This window comes from Erinaceus europaeus, chromosome 3 (assembly GCF_950295315.1).
Source record: "Erinaceus europaeus chromosome 3, mEriEur2.1, whole genome shotgun sequence".
Taxonomy (NCBI): Eukaryota; Metazoa; Chordata; class Mammalia; order Eulipotyphla; family Erinaceidae; genus Erinaceus; species Erinaceus europaeus.
The window spans coordinates 9,904,492-9,917,625 of record NC_080164.1 but is presented as its reverse complement, the minus strand read 5'-3'; the positions used below and the strand labels follow the sequence as shown (position 1 = coordinate 9,917,625).

At 43.7% G+C, this 13,134-nt stretch overlaps 1 protein-coding gene across 30 annotated transcripts in view; it reads left to right on the top strand.

Annotated features, from left to right (window-relative positions):
* The window catches only part of PUM2 (pumilio RNA binding family member 2), a 74,648-nt gene that overhangs the window by 57,156 nt on the left and 4,358 nt on the right, over positions 1-13,134 (top strand). For 19 of the 30 annotated variants that reach the window (XM_060186605.1, XM_060186622.1, XM_060186606.1 and 16 more), the window contains 7 exons: positions 3,104-3,371; positions 4,693-4,822; positions 6,825-6,959; positions 9,853-9,990; positions 11,142-11,267; positions 11,436-11,557; positions 12,382-12,574. In XM_060186605.1, coding sequence (XP_060042588.1) covers positions 3,104-3,371; positions 4,693-4,822; positions 6,825-6,959; positions 9,853-9,990; positions 11,142-11,267; positions 11,436-11,557; positions 12,382-12,574 — 1,112 coding nt within the window. The remainder of the gene's footprint in view (positions 1-3,103; positions 3,372-4,692; positions 4,823-6,824; positions 6,960-9,852; positions 9,991-11,141; positions 11,268-11,435; positions 11,558-12,381; positions 12,575-13,134) is intronic. The other 11 variants (XM_060186633.1, XM_060186632.1, XM_060186631.1 and 8 more) reach the window with 1 other exon arrangement.

Sequence of the window (13,134 nt, the reverse complement as noted above, 5' to 3'; positions counted from 1 at the left end):
AGTGGTAGTAGGCATAGAAAGGAAGAGAAGGCAGGACCATAGGAAAAAATAGACAAATATATATAAATATAGCTGCAGAAATAATAGCCCTAATAATAATAGTATCTGTGGCCCTAATAATAGCCTGAATAATAGCCCTAATAATAATAGTATCTGTGGCCCTAATAATAGCCTGAATAATAGCCCTAATAATAATAGTATCTGTGGCCTTGGGAGAACTACTGCAGTTTCTAGTGGAGGGGTGGGAACATAATAGAATTACACCTCTGTTAGCTCCTAATTTTATAACTCAGTAATAAATCGCTGAAAAGAATTTTAAAAAGGAATTTGGGATTAGGAGCTGATAGAATATAATTAAAAGCTGACTAGAGATGAGAGAAATACTTCATTAATTTTTATTACAGTGATTTATAAAATTATAAGCTAATTCCACACGTTTCCCACCAGCAGAGCTCGTGTGTCCCCATTCCCTCCATTTGGAAACTGCAGTCGTTCTCCCAAGACCACACACATGGGTTTGCTATTATTTACATAACTATCTATATTTATATATTTGCCCATTTGTTTTATGGAGAAATTACTTTTTTTTAATTAAAAAAATCTTTTTCATGTATTTATTTTGAACAGAAACAGAGAAATTGTGAGGGGCTGGGGAAATAGTGCAGGAGAGAGACACCACTCATGAAGCTTTCCCCCTGTAGGTGGGGGCCTGGGCCTTGAACCCAGATCCTTGCACACTGTAACATGTGTGCTTAAGCAGGTGCACCACCGCCTGGTCCCTATGGAGAAATTCTTTTTTTTTTTTTTTTTTTTTTTTTGTGCTTTGTGGCACATGAGCTTAACCTGCTGCATTATCACCTGACTCCCTGTCGACTATTTTTTTTTTTTTTTATTTAAGGAAGTATTAATGAACAAAACCATAGGGTAGGAGGGGTACAGTTCCACACAATTCCCACCACCCAATCTCCATTTCCCACCCCCTCCCCTGATAGCTTTCCCATTCTCCATCCCTCTGGGAGCATGGACCCAGGGTCCTTGTGGGTTGCAGAAGGTGGAAGGTCTGGCTTCTGTCATTGCTTCCCCGGAGAAATTCTTATTGGACAACTTGGAGGTTCCCAAATAAAATAAGCAGTTGTTTCCATTTATTTGTTGCCATCCAGGTCATCTCGGGCTAGATGCCTGCAGGAGGAAGCCTTTGGTCTCAGTGGCCTTTTTGTTTGCGAGCTGACAGGGGTTGGGGGCAGGTGCAGTACTGCTTCACCACGCAGAAAGCTTCCCCTCCTGCGCTTGGACCAGGGTCCTCGTGTTCGGTAGTGTACCCCCAGCCCCGGGGCTGTCATTTCCTAGAGTGTGTGTGTTTCGAGTTTAGTGTTGGACATTTTGAGTGCACTCTGGATGGGTAGGCAGGCAGATGGGAAGGAAGGTTTGGTGCTTAATGTTTGAGGTTACGGGGTTAGGAGCAGCGCAGATAGTAGTGAATGGGGTTGGCGAATAGTGGGTGTACCAGCTGTAGACTGTAGAGTTTTTGTGTAAAATGACGTGAAGGGGGATTTGAACTGAGAACCACAAATGCTTGTGTAACAGCAGCTTGGAATAATGATAGGGTGCCCCTAGCCTACCAAAAAAAGAAAAAGTCTGAGTTGGGCGGCTTAGTGATTGGTCATTGTGAACAGTTGAGAAAACTACAAAATAGAAGAGGCCAAGGGTCAGCACCGGGAAGGTATCAAAACACTGAATTCGCATTTGAGGTTTTCCGTCATTAAACACAGAATTTTAGAAGGCTGGAATAAATATGCAAGTCTGAAGGAAGGGATTTTGTTATAAAATAACTCGTTAAATGACACACGCTCCGGGGGAATGACGACGGTACTGGGCTGAGGCCGACCCCTGAGGAGACACAGCATCTGTGCTCTCCATCGTGTCGCCATTCCATCAGTACCGTGCCCACTGGCATAGCTTTAGGCACAGGAGTGTTTAGCAAGCAGGTGAATGTAGTTTTATTGCACTAGTTTTAGAGAGCGCTGAGGACTCGAGTAGTCATACAGATGTTACACTGGTGGTGGGGGGCCTAGGAAAAAGAAAGCTAGAACACTGGGGACAGAGAAGTGGAAAGGAGACATCAGTTCACTCTCCGCAGTCAGCTCTCACTGCTCCCTTCGCTAGCGCTCTTGCCAGCGTAGAATTCCCACAGCGACACCAGGTCTTGGACCGTGACGGTGTGTTTAGCGTTTCTCTAGACAGGTGGCGTGTAGCTGCTGGTGGGTTTATCTCAAGCCCTAAGTCTCCGTTAACTCATTTTCTGTACGTACTTTTTTGTTAAAAGGATGCAGTCAGTTACCTTTCAAACTGTTGCTGTTACAGTTTCTGCTCATGTTTATTTTTGTTTCTGTTGATTGCCCTGGGATTTTTCTTGTTTGAAATGAGATTTTCGTTAGAAAAGGACCGTCATGACTATTCTTCACTCCTTGTGAGCAAAATAATAGTTCTTTTGTTATGAAGAGTATTTTTTTAATCATAGCTATAAGTAATTTGCATTGATTGTTTAAGTGAAATTTTTAACCTCAGTGTCTAGCCAGTGGGTTAACTAAGAAATCCTTTCTGTTGATGCAGAAGCATATATGACAATGCTTTATTTATTTATTTATTTTTTGATGGGGTTTGGTTTTAAATATAATCCAACACTGATAATCCATCCCATTAGTACTGCAAACGTATTTCAATCAGATTATTTCGGTTGCTTAAAACCCAAGTTTGCTACCTATTTGTAATGTACTTGTCACTGTAACTAAACATTGTGTTGGTGACTTCAGTAGTCTTCGATTCCTATATCTTATAAATGACATTATTAGATGTTCCGATTGCATTTTCTTCTAACTGCCCAGACCAAATACAAGTTGATTTTTCTCATGCTTTCTATCTCGTCTCTTTTTCTCCCTCCTCAGTCCACACCCAATAGGCGCACATTAAATGTGTCAGATTTCCCCCCCCCCAACAGATTGGGGACTGATCATTCTCTGTTGGCTCGATTTTCAGCTTAAGTGACTCTGATTTAAGGAATGGCTTGGTCAGGAAGTGTTTGCTGATCCCAGCTGCTTTGTTGTAGGAGGACTGACAAATGGCAGTGGTCGGTACATCTCTGCAGCGCCCGGAGCAGAAGCCAAGTACCGGAGTGCCTCAGGCACGTCCAGCCTCTTCAGCTCCGGCAGCCAGCTGTTCCCTCCTTCCCGGCTGCGGTATAACAGGTCTGACATCATGCCCTCTGGCCGAAGTCGATTGCTAGAAGATTTCAGAAACAATCGCTTCCCAAACCTTCAACTTAGAGACTTGATCGGACATATAGTTGAGTTTTCCCAAGACCAGCATGGTTCTCGGTAGGTACTTCTGGTTTATGATACTTCTTGCTAGATTTATGTTCTGAAAATGGCTCCCTTGTACAAACCTAATTTTTCTTTTTTTTTTTTTTTTCTTCTTTTTTTTTTTTTAACCTAATTTTTCTTGACTAGAAATCATTTCATGAGTATAAACACTAGTCTTTCACAAAGTTTATACCTGGGAGTTGAGCGTAACGCAGTGGGTTAAGCACAGGTGGCACAAAGCAGGCCTGCAGGTGTCTTTCTTTCTGTCCCCTTCTGTCTTCCACTCCTCTCTCCATTTCTCTCTGTCCTATCCAACAACAATGATGAACAACAAAGGGGAAAAAAAAAAAAAAATATATATATATATATATATATATATATATATATATGTATATATATATAAAGTTAATACCCAATATGGCATTTTGTGTATTTGTACATGTTAACATACTGACTGTAATGTTTGAAGTATGTGTGTGAGTTAGTGTTAAGATAGAGCACAGAAAGGATCATAGGGCATTTGATGGATTTTTGTTCCTAAGAGTTTTTTTGTTTACTGTGTTCTGAAATAGGTATTTCATTATAGATTGTGAGTAACCAATGAAATTACAGTTTCCATTTTCATTGATACAGTGCAGTCAGAACTAACTTGAAGGACTCAACATTATGTCAAGATTTCTTACCAATCTAGTCTTTTTTCTTATTCTAGGTAAATGTCTACTTTTTAATACATTAAAGCTCAGTAAACACAGTGGTCAAATACCTTTATCTCCAGTGATCATTCCTTCATTAATCACATACTGAGTATTAATTAAATGCCATGCTCTACTTTTTTAATTGGGGGGGGGGGGTTCATGGTTTACAGTAAATATTTTTTTTATTATTGTTATCTTTATTTATTGGATAGAGACAGCCAGAAATTGAGAAGAGGGAAGCAGAGAGAGAAAGGGAGGCAGAGAGGGATATAGAGAGAGGGAGGCAGAGAGACACCTGTAGAGCTGCTTCACCACTCGTGAAGCTTATCCCCTACAAGTGGGAACTGGAGACTTAAACCCTGGTCCTTGGGCATTGTGACACATGCGCTTAACCAGGTGAGCCACCACCCAGCCCATATAGTAAATACTTTTTAAACTATTATTGAAGAAATGCTTTGAAACTTTTGCTTTAAATTGATCATTCACAGAATAGAGTGTGAGTGCTTCCTCAGGAAAACATTTTACTTGTGTATTGGTGGAGCTGAGTACATGGTAATGATGCTCAAGTTCAGATTTCGAGTATCTTCTGTCCGTGCACTGTGGTGACATTTATTTTTATTTTACTTATTTATCTCGCGTAGATTCATACAGCAGAAGCTTGAGAGAGCTACTCCGGCTGAGCGACAGATGGTGTTCACTGAGATTCTGCAAGCAGCCTACCAATTGATGACAGATGTTTTTGGCAATTATGTGATACAGAAATTTTTTGAGGTGAGTACTCATTTCTTGTTTGTTTTCTTAGGAAAGCTCTAGAAGTCTGATGATACTCATTTTAATGTGAACGTGGGGTCTTGTGGGAAGGCATATGCAAGTCATCCATCCCATAATGGTTTTCCATCCAGACCATGTAAAACTCAACAAAAAGACAGCCAGGGACAAAGTGGACAGAGGGCCTGTCTGTGTAGAAGACTATGAAATAAGCATATGAGAATGGAGCCTTACAGTCCAGGTCACTCAGTGACACAAGTGAAAGTTACAGTCTGGGCCAAGCGCACACGGTGCAAAGCGCAAGGACCGGTGTAAGGATCCCGGTTCGAGCCCCGGCTCCCCTCCTTCGGGGGGGGGGGGGGACCTGCAGGTCTGCAGGTGTCTGTCTTTCTCTCCCCCTCTCTGTCTTCCCCTCTTCTCTCAATTTCTCTCTGTCCTATCCAACAACAGCAGCAGCAGTGGCAACAGTAACAACAACAAGGGCAACAACAATAACAACAACAACAAATGGGGGAAAATGGCCTCCAGGAGCAGTGGATTCGTAGTGCTGACACCAAGCCCCAGCGATAACCCTGGAGGCAGAAAAAAAAAGTTACCGAGTCCACAGTATACCTGCTGCATGTGCCTGTGTTCATGGAAATGGAGAGAAATTGGGGCCTTTTGCATGTGGGTGGAGAGCAGTTCCACTCCTCAGCATATAGTCAGAAGAATCAAAGATGATGGGAGTCGGGTGGTGGCGAAACAGGTTAAGCGCACGTGTGCGAAGCATAAGGACCAGCATAAGGAACCCAGTTTGAGTCCCCGGCTCCCCACCTGCAGGGGAGTTGCTTCACAGGCGGAGAAGCAGGTGTGCGGGTGTCTGTCTTTCTCTCCCCTTCTCTGTCCTATCTAATGACGACGGCATCAATAACAATAATAACTACAACAACAATAAAAAAACAAGCACAACAAAAAGGGAAAATAAATAAGTAAAATATAAAAACAAAAATTAAAAAAAAAAAAAAGCAAAGATGGCCGTGCTCCTGACAGCATTATTCAAGTAGGTAAGGAAGGACACAGTGCATGTCCAGAGATGCGTGTCTAAGCAGCGTGGTATGTCCAGCACCACTCAGCCATAAAATGAAAGGAAGTTTGAATACGTCCTACAGCGTAGATGAAGCTAACAGAAATACACCGCATGTGAAAGGACAGACACTGTAGACGGTCCCTGAAGTGTCTCAGCCGTCACAGTCACAGCCACGACAAGAGTCGACCAAGCCTTCCTGAGAGCTGGTGGCCAGCAAGAGATTCAAGACTTAGCTTTCAAGCGCTGATTGCCTTAGGGGCAATGGGAGGGAAAGCTTTGGAAATAGCGATGGTGGTTTGCATGACGGCGTAAGCAGAATTCTGTTTGTAGTGGCGAAAGTGATGTCTGATAGTATGTTTTATCACGAAAATATTGTTGAATCATAAGAGCCTACTTTCAGTAAGGTTGCTGTTGATCTTCATAGTTGGAGGTGTAGTATGTTTTATCACGAAAATATTGTTGTTGAATCATATGAGCCTACTTTCAGTAAGGTTGCTGTTGATCTTCATAGTTGGAGATGAGTATTTGGGATTGTTATAAAGGGAAGCGACTAATGAATAATCTTTTGGTTTGCAGCTTTGAAACTAGGCTTAATGGATCCTTCCACAGTTAAGTCAGTGTATATTAGAGTTTGCTGGTCTGTGACTCAAAAGTCCATGTTACCAGAGATAAAAGGTTTTGTTTGTTTTTGCTTGAGATGAAGAAGAAAACCGTCAGGAAGAGGAGATCTCAGGAACGTGTCTCTGAGTCTGTTAATCACCCTTCCCCTCAGGACCTCCAGCACACGCCTGGCACGCTCCTGGCTGCGGCACCGCGACTCTGCGGGCCTGGGTCTGTGTGCGTGTCTCCCACAAACTAGAAGTCAGTTACTGTATAGTAGACGTCAGAAATAGAGAACAGACCTTTAAAATCTTTTTGGTTGTTGTTTGTTTTTGTCAGTTCGGGAGCTCGGATCAGAAATTAGCCCTGGCTACTCGTATTCGAGGTCACGTTCTACCCTTGGCCTTGCAGATGTACGGCTGCCGGGTCATTCAGAAAGCGCTAGAGTCTATTTCACCTGACCAGCAGGTAATTGTAAGTTAAGACAAGATTTTGTATTTTATCTAATTCTTAAATCACTGCAGTCATTCTTGCTGTATGACAATGATCTTGAAGTGGAACATTAAAATACTTCCGGGAGTCGGGCAGTAGCACAGTGGGTTAAGCGCACGTGGCACGAAGAACGAGGACGGGTGCAAGGAACCCCGTTCGAGCCCCCGGCTCCCCACCTGCAGGGGAGTCACATTACAAGTGGTGAAGCGGGCGGGACTGCTGGTGTCTTTTTCTCCCCCTCTCTGTCTTCCCCTCCTCTCTCCATTTCTCTTTGTCCTATCCAACAATGACATCAATAACTACAACAATAAAACAAGGGCAACAAAAGGGAATAAATAAATATATTTTTTTAATTTAATAAATAAAATACTTCCACAGAGAGTACAGTATTGTTTGTCTTAAGCACTTCACTAAATCCAAGTTATGCCACTTGTGCCCAGGGAAGCGACTTAGCTAACTAGGCATACAGCCCTGGCTTCAGGTCCTGGAACCTCATATATGAGTGAGCAGTGCCCTGGCCTCCGTCTCTCTTTACAGAACTTTTTTAAGCTATCCAACGGAGTTTGCTCTGTATCCACTCGTTCTCTCCAACATGTTTCCATTTCTGAGACTAAGAAGATAGTTGAGTGCTTACTGGCGTGGCTAGCAGAATGCTAGATGAGTGTTTTTGACTTTCCCTAGTGTTGACTTGGATTGGATTGGATTGGATTCCTGTGATGTCAGAATTGACATGTAAAAGTCAGTTGCATTCCTGTATGCCAGAGAACATTTATAAAAGAGAAATGTTACGTTCTTAGAAACATCTATTTTTTTAGATTAAATACAAAGTGGATGCATCTGCAGTCATGTACTGTGCATGGGAATCCTTGTGACTGATAAGTCTAGTTTTCCAGATCATTTGAAATGACAGATACTAAGTATTGCAGGGAATGAGGGCAAATAGAGCAACACTTGTATAAAAACTTAGTGTGCTGTTACAATGAGATGCATGTGTCCGAATGAAAGCATATACTTTACTTTTAAAGGGTATTGATCTGGAACAAAGTCAGTTTTGACTCAACTCACAGTAAAATAACTCCATAATTTAAATACCAATAATGACAGATAGTTGGATGATTATATGTATACACAAATCTGATTTTGAAAATCCGGTGTATAGGTCCAGAGGACGTCCCACGTTTTAGAATAGTAGAAGATTTGTCACAGTAAGCCACAGATAACTCAATTTGCGAATAATAGTGGTACAGTCTCTTGTTTGAATCATTCAGTACACTTTTTGTGATATAGTTCACACCTGGCTTATAACTAAACATCTCCCTACAATTACTATTTAAGAAGTTTTTGAAAAAAAAAATGTATATCAGGATCATTGCTGAACAGAATATGCGTAAATAAATAAGCCTTACTGTACTTACCTATAATCTAATAATCAAAGAAATAATAAAATGTCCCAAGAATAAGGTATCAATTAAAAGGTCAGGGGGAGGGAGCCAGGCGGTAGGTAGCTCAGTGGGTTAAGCGCACGTGGCACAAAGCACAAGGACCAGCATAAGGATCCCGGTTCCAGCCCCTGGCTCCCCACCTGCAGGGGAGTCGCTTCACAGGCGGTGGTGAAACAGGTCTGCAGGTGTCTATCTTTCTTTCCCCCTCTCTGTCGTCCCCTCCGCTCTCCATTTCTCTCTGTCCTCTCCAACAACAATGACATCAATGACAGCAACAATAACTACAACAGTAAAACAACCAGGGCAACAAACGGGATTATATAAAAAAAAAAAAAAAAAAGGTCAGGGGGAAACAGACAGCAGTTTACACAATAGATTTTCATTCTTGAGACTCGAGTCCACAGGTTGAATTTTTTTTTTTAATATTTATTTATTCCCTTTTGTTGCCCTTGTTGTTTTATTGTTGTAGTTATTATTGTTGTCGTCGTTGTTGGATAGGACAGAGAGAAATGGAGAGAGGAGGGGAAGACAGAGACGGGGAGAGAAAGATAGACACCTGCAGACCTGCTTCACCGCCTGTGAAGCGACTCCCCTGCAGGTGGGGAGCCGGGGTTCGAACCGAGATCCTTATGCCGGTCCTTGTGCTTTACGCCACCTGCGCTTAACCCGCTGCGCTACAGCCCGACTCCCACAGGTTGAATTTTTGACAGCACCGTAAGCCAGAGTCAAGTCAGGCTCTGTGATTAAAGATTTAAAAAAATAATAAATTATCCATGTGCTGTATTGAAGCAAGTTTTTAATTACCAACATTTAAAAGGAAGATTATAACTGAAATATGACACACACACACACACATCTGGGGTGGAGATATATATTACTCAATTCCTCCGCCTTTGCACACACTTGATAGACTCGTGTGGCCGTTAGAAGAGACATATGGGGCCCAGGCAGCGGCACAGTGGTTCAGCACACATGTCACCATGCTTCAGAACCCGGTTCAAGCCCCTGCTCCCCACCGGGAGGACACTTGCTAAGGGCTAAAGCAGTCTCCTTTATCTTTCTCTGTCCCTGTCTCTCCTTCCCTCAATTCCTCTCTATCCCGACACATGAAATAGGAGAAAAGAAAAGAAGGGAAATATGGCTGCTAGGAATTTTGCAGTGCGCGCACGGAACCCCAGCAATAACCCTTGTGGCAAGAGAGAGAGCGAGAGGAGGAGAGAACCATTAATAGGTGGGGGGGAGAAAGAGGGAAGCAGAGCCAAAACTCCAGGGAGCCGTGGGGCTTGGGGGACCCTGTGCCCAAGGAGAGAGTCTTGTTTTTTGTTTTTGTTTTAAACTGCAAAGAAGTATATGAGTGTTTCCTGCTGTCAGTGTGTGTGTGTGTGTTTCTAGTCCTGTTCCATCGTTCCATAAGCGTCACCTCTGTATTGCAGAGTGAAATGGTGAAAGAGCTCGATGGCCACGTGCTCAAATGCGTGAAAGATCAGAACGGGAACCACGTCGTACAGAAGTGTATTGAGTGTGTCCAGCCACAGTCGCTGCAGTTCATCATCGACGCGTTCAAAGGACAGGTCAGCTCCACGCCCGGGGCTTGTGATTCGTTGAGAGGGTCTTTTAGGATTTGAGCGTCCGTGCACTTTTCTTGTCTCGAGATACAACACCTAATGCTCCTTGCAAAAGTAGGAGGCAAAATCCGTGTCAATTTCTGCCTCTTTCATAGACACAATAGACAGTGTTTTCGTTTCTCTGAACTGGAAACATGTAGACATACAAATTAATTCTAGGGAGTCGGGTGGTAGCGCAGCAGGTTAAGCACAGGTGGCGCAAAGCACAAGGACCGGTGTAAAGATCCCGGTTCGAGCCCCCGGCTCCCCACCTGCAGGGGAAAGCTTTAGTAGTGGTGAAGCAGGGCTGCAGGTGTCTCTCACCCTCTCTGTCACCCCCTCCTTCTTGGTTTCTGGCTGTCTCTATCCAATAAATAAAGGTAATAATAAAAAAAATTTTTTTTAAGCTACTTTTTTTAAAAAAAGAAATTATTTCTGTTCTTTTAAGAGGCAGAGTTAAAGCTGCTCTGACCTGAACTTGGGACTTTGGAGCCTTAGGCATGAGAATCTCTGCATAACCATTATGCTATCTACCCCCCAACCCACCTTCTTTCTCCCTTAATTAAATCTTGTTTGAAGCAAAGCAGCCTAGATGTTGCACTGTGGGTAAGAGCGCCTGACGTGTACGTGAGGGTTAGAATTCCTTCTTGGGCATCACACAGGCCGAGTGAAGCTCTGGTTTATTCTCCTTACTAATAATTAAATAATACACTTTTTTTTTTTTTTAAGAAGCATAAGTAAAAGTAACCCATTCAAATTAGAAACCTAGCAACCAACCAATCCCCCAGTTTTCCTGGAGAGGGAAAGAAGATTGAACATTGCACAGTAACAGGCAAAGATCAGTCACACCCAGTGACTCGTTTACAGGGTCTGACAGCTCTAAAAGGCGTGCCCATCACCCCACCCCGAGAGCCTGCTTTTTCTTGCTTTTGCACGCCCTCCACCTGCTGGCTAGGTTCTTTCAGAAGCCGTCAGCACAGCACTTCCCGGCCTTTCGCTAATACGGTGGTGGTCGGTGGTCGTCTGAGAGATCCGTTCAGCTTGTCGTCCAGGCCTCGTCGGCTTCGCAGATCGTGGGTGGCAGTGAACAGAGAGCTGATTCTCTGCCTTGTCTTAAGGTCTTCGTGCTTTCGACGCATCCCTACGGCTGCAGAGTGATCCAGCGCATCCTGGAGCACTGCACCGCGGAGCAGACCTTGCCCATCCTGGAGGAGCTCCACCAGCACACGGAGCAGCTGGTCCAGGTACAGCGCCCCAGGGCCGGGAGGCGGTTCTGATGGAGTCCTTTGCTAGCTGAGCGCGCTCCTGAGCACACAGCGGGGCAGACATAGGCCTCCTCACCTGATGGTGGATGCGACCAGATTCTGATGAGAGAGTGGACGCGTTTTAAAGAAGGCTCATCTCTGTTTCAGGATCAGTATGGCAATTATGTCATTCAGCACGTGTTGGAACATGGGCGCCCTGAAGACAAGAGCAAAATTGTTGCCGAAATCAGAGGAAAGGTCTTAGCTCTGAGTCAACACAAGTTTGCCAGGTGCTGTATAGTTCCGAAATCGAGGCACTCCCTTTCAACTCTTGACCCTTACTGCAGGCACAAGAGTTGCATGTTCAGTACGATGATGGTAGCACCACCACCAATAGAAATCGAGGCAAAAAGCACAGGATGTCGCTTTATTTTGCCTGTGCTTGACATTTTTGATTTGTACTGAAAGCTATTTGTCCCTGAGACGTTTATGCATGTAATGCATGCATGTGCAAGTCTCAGACTTTACTAAGGCTTGCTTGCTTTCTTCCTTTTTTTTTTTTTTTTAAATCATGATTTTTAAAGGCCTGTGATTGGTAACTGAAAGTGTGAGGTGCAAGTTCTACGATGCTAGTATTTATTTCAAAAGTAATTGGAATCGAATTCTAAGTGAAAGAGTTGTAGTTGCTTCAGAGATAGTTGTCTTGCGAGTTAGGCGGTGGCACAGTGAGTTGAGTGTACATGGCGTGAAGCATAAGGACCAGCCTAAGGATCCCGGTTCGAGCCCCCGGCTCCCCACCTGCAGGAGAGTCGCTTCACAGGCGATGAAGCTGGTCTGCAGGTGTCTGTCTTTCTCTCCCCCTGTCTTCCCTTCCTCTCTCCATTTCTCTCTATCCTATCCGACAATGACGATAAACAAGGGCAACAAAAGGGGGGAAAAATAAATTTAAAACAATTTTTTAAAAAGAATCTTTAAACTGAAAAAAAAAAAAAAGAAAGTTGTCTTGACTCCTGTCTCTTAGTGCATTAAGCAAGTTCTGTGAACATCCGAGGAAATGCTTCTCTGAATGAAATGTGAAAATAACTGTCATGTATGTGCTTTGATTTTTTTTTAGCAATGTAGTAGAAAAGTGTGTCACTCACGCTTCCCGTGCTGAGCGAGCTTTGCTCATTGATGAAGTTTGCTGCCAGAATGACGGTCCTCACAGTGCCTTATACACCATGATGAAGGACCAGTACGCCAACTACGTCGTTCAGAAGATGATCGACATGGCCGAGCCCGCTCAGAGGAAGATAATCATGCACAAGGTAATGCCGCGTCCTCATAGACCGTGTGAATGGTCTGCATCCTGACGGCAGTATCAGTGAGGTCACGTGCACTTCTCAGCCCCAGGCAGTGTCCTTCCCTTTTCTGTCTGATTTAGATACGTTTAAGTTGAATAAAATTTTGGTTAAATGTTGAGCCCAGTGTCTTATTAATTAAATGATCTCACTAACAGAACTTCCTAAAGAGAAGTTTTTTTATTTATCTCTTAAGTGGATAGCCTGTAGATCTTTAACAGACCAACAAATGGAGGTTACCACCTCGGGTGCTGGGGCTCAGTGCCTGCACCATGAATCCATTGCTCCTGAAGGCCGTTTTCCCCCATTTTTGTTGCCCTTGTTGTTGTTATTGTTACTGCTGTTGCTGGATAGGACAGAGACAAATCGAGAGGAGGGGAAGAAAGGGGAGAGAAAGACAGACACCTGCAGACCTGCTTCACCGCCTGTGAAGCGACTCCCCTGCAGGTGGGGAGCCGGGGGGCTTGAACCAGGATCCTTGCACTGTCCTTCCGCTTTGTGCCATGTGCGCTTAACCTGCTGTGCTA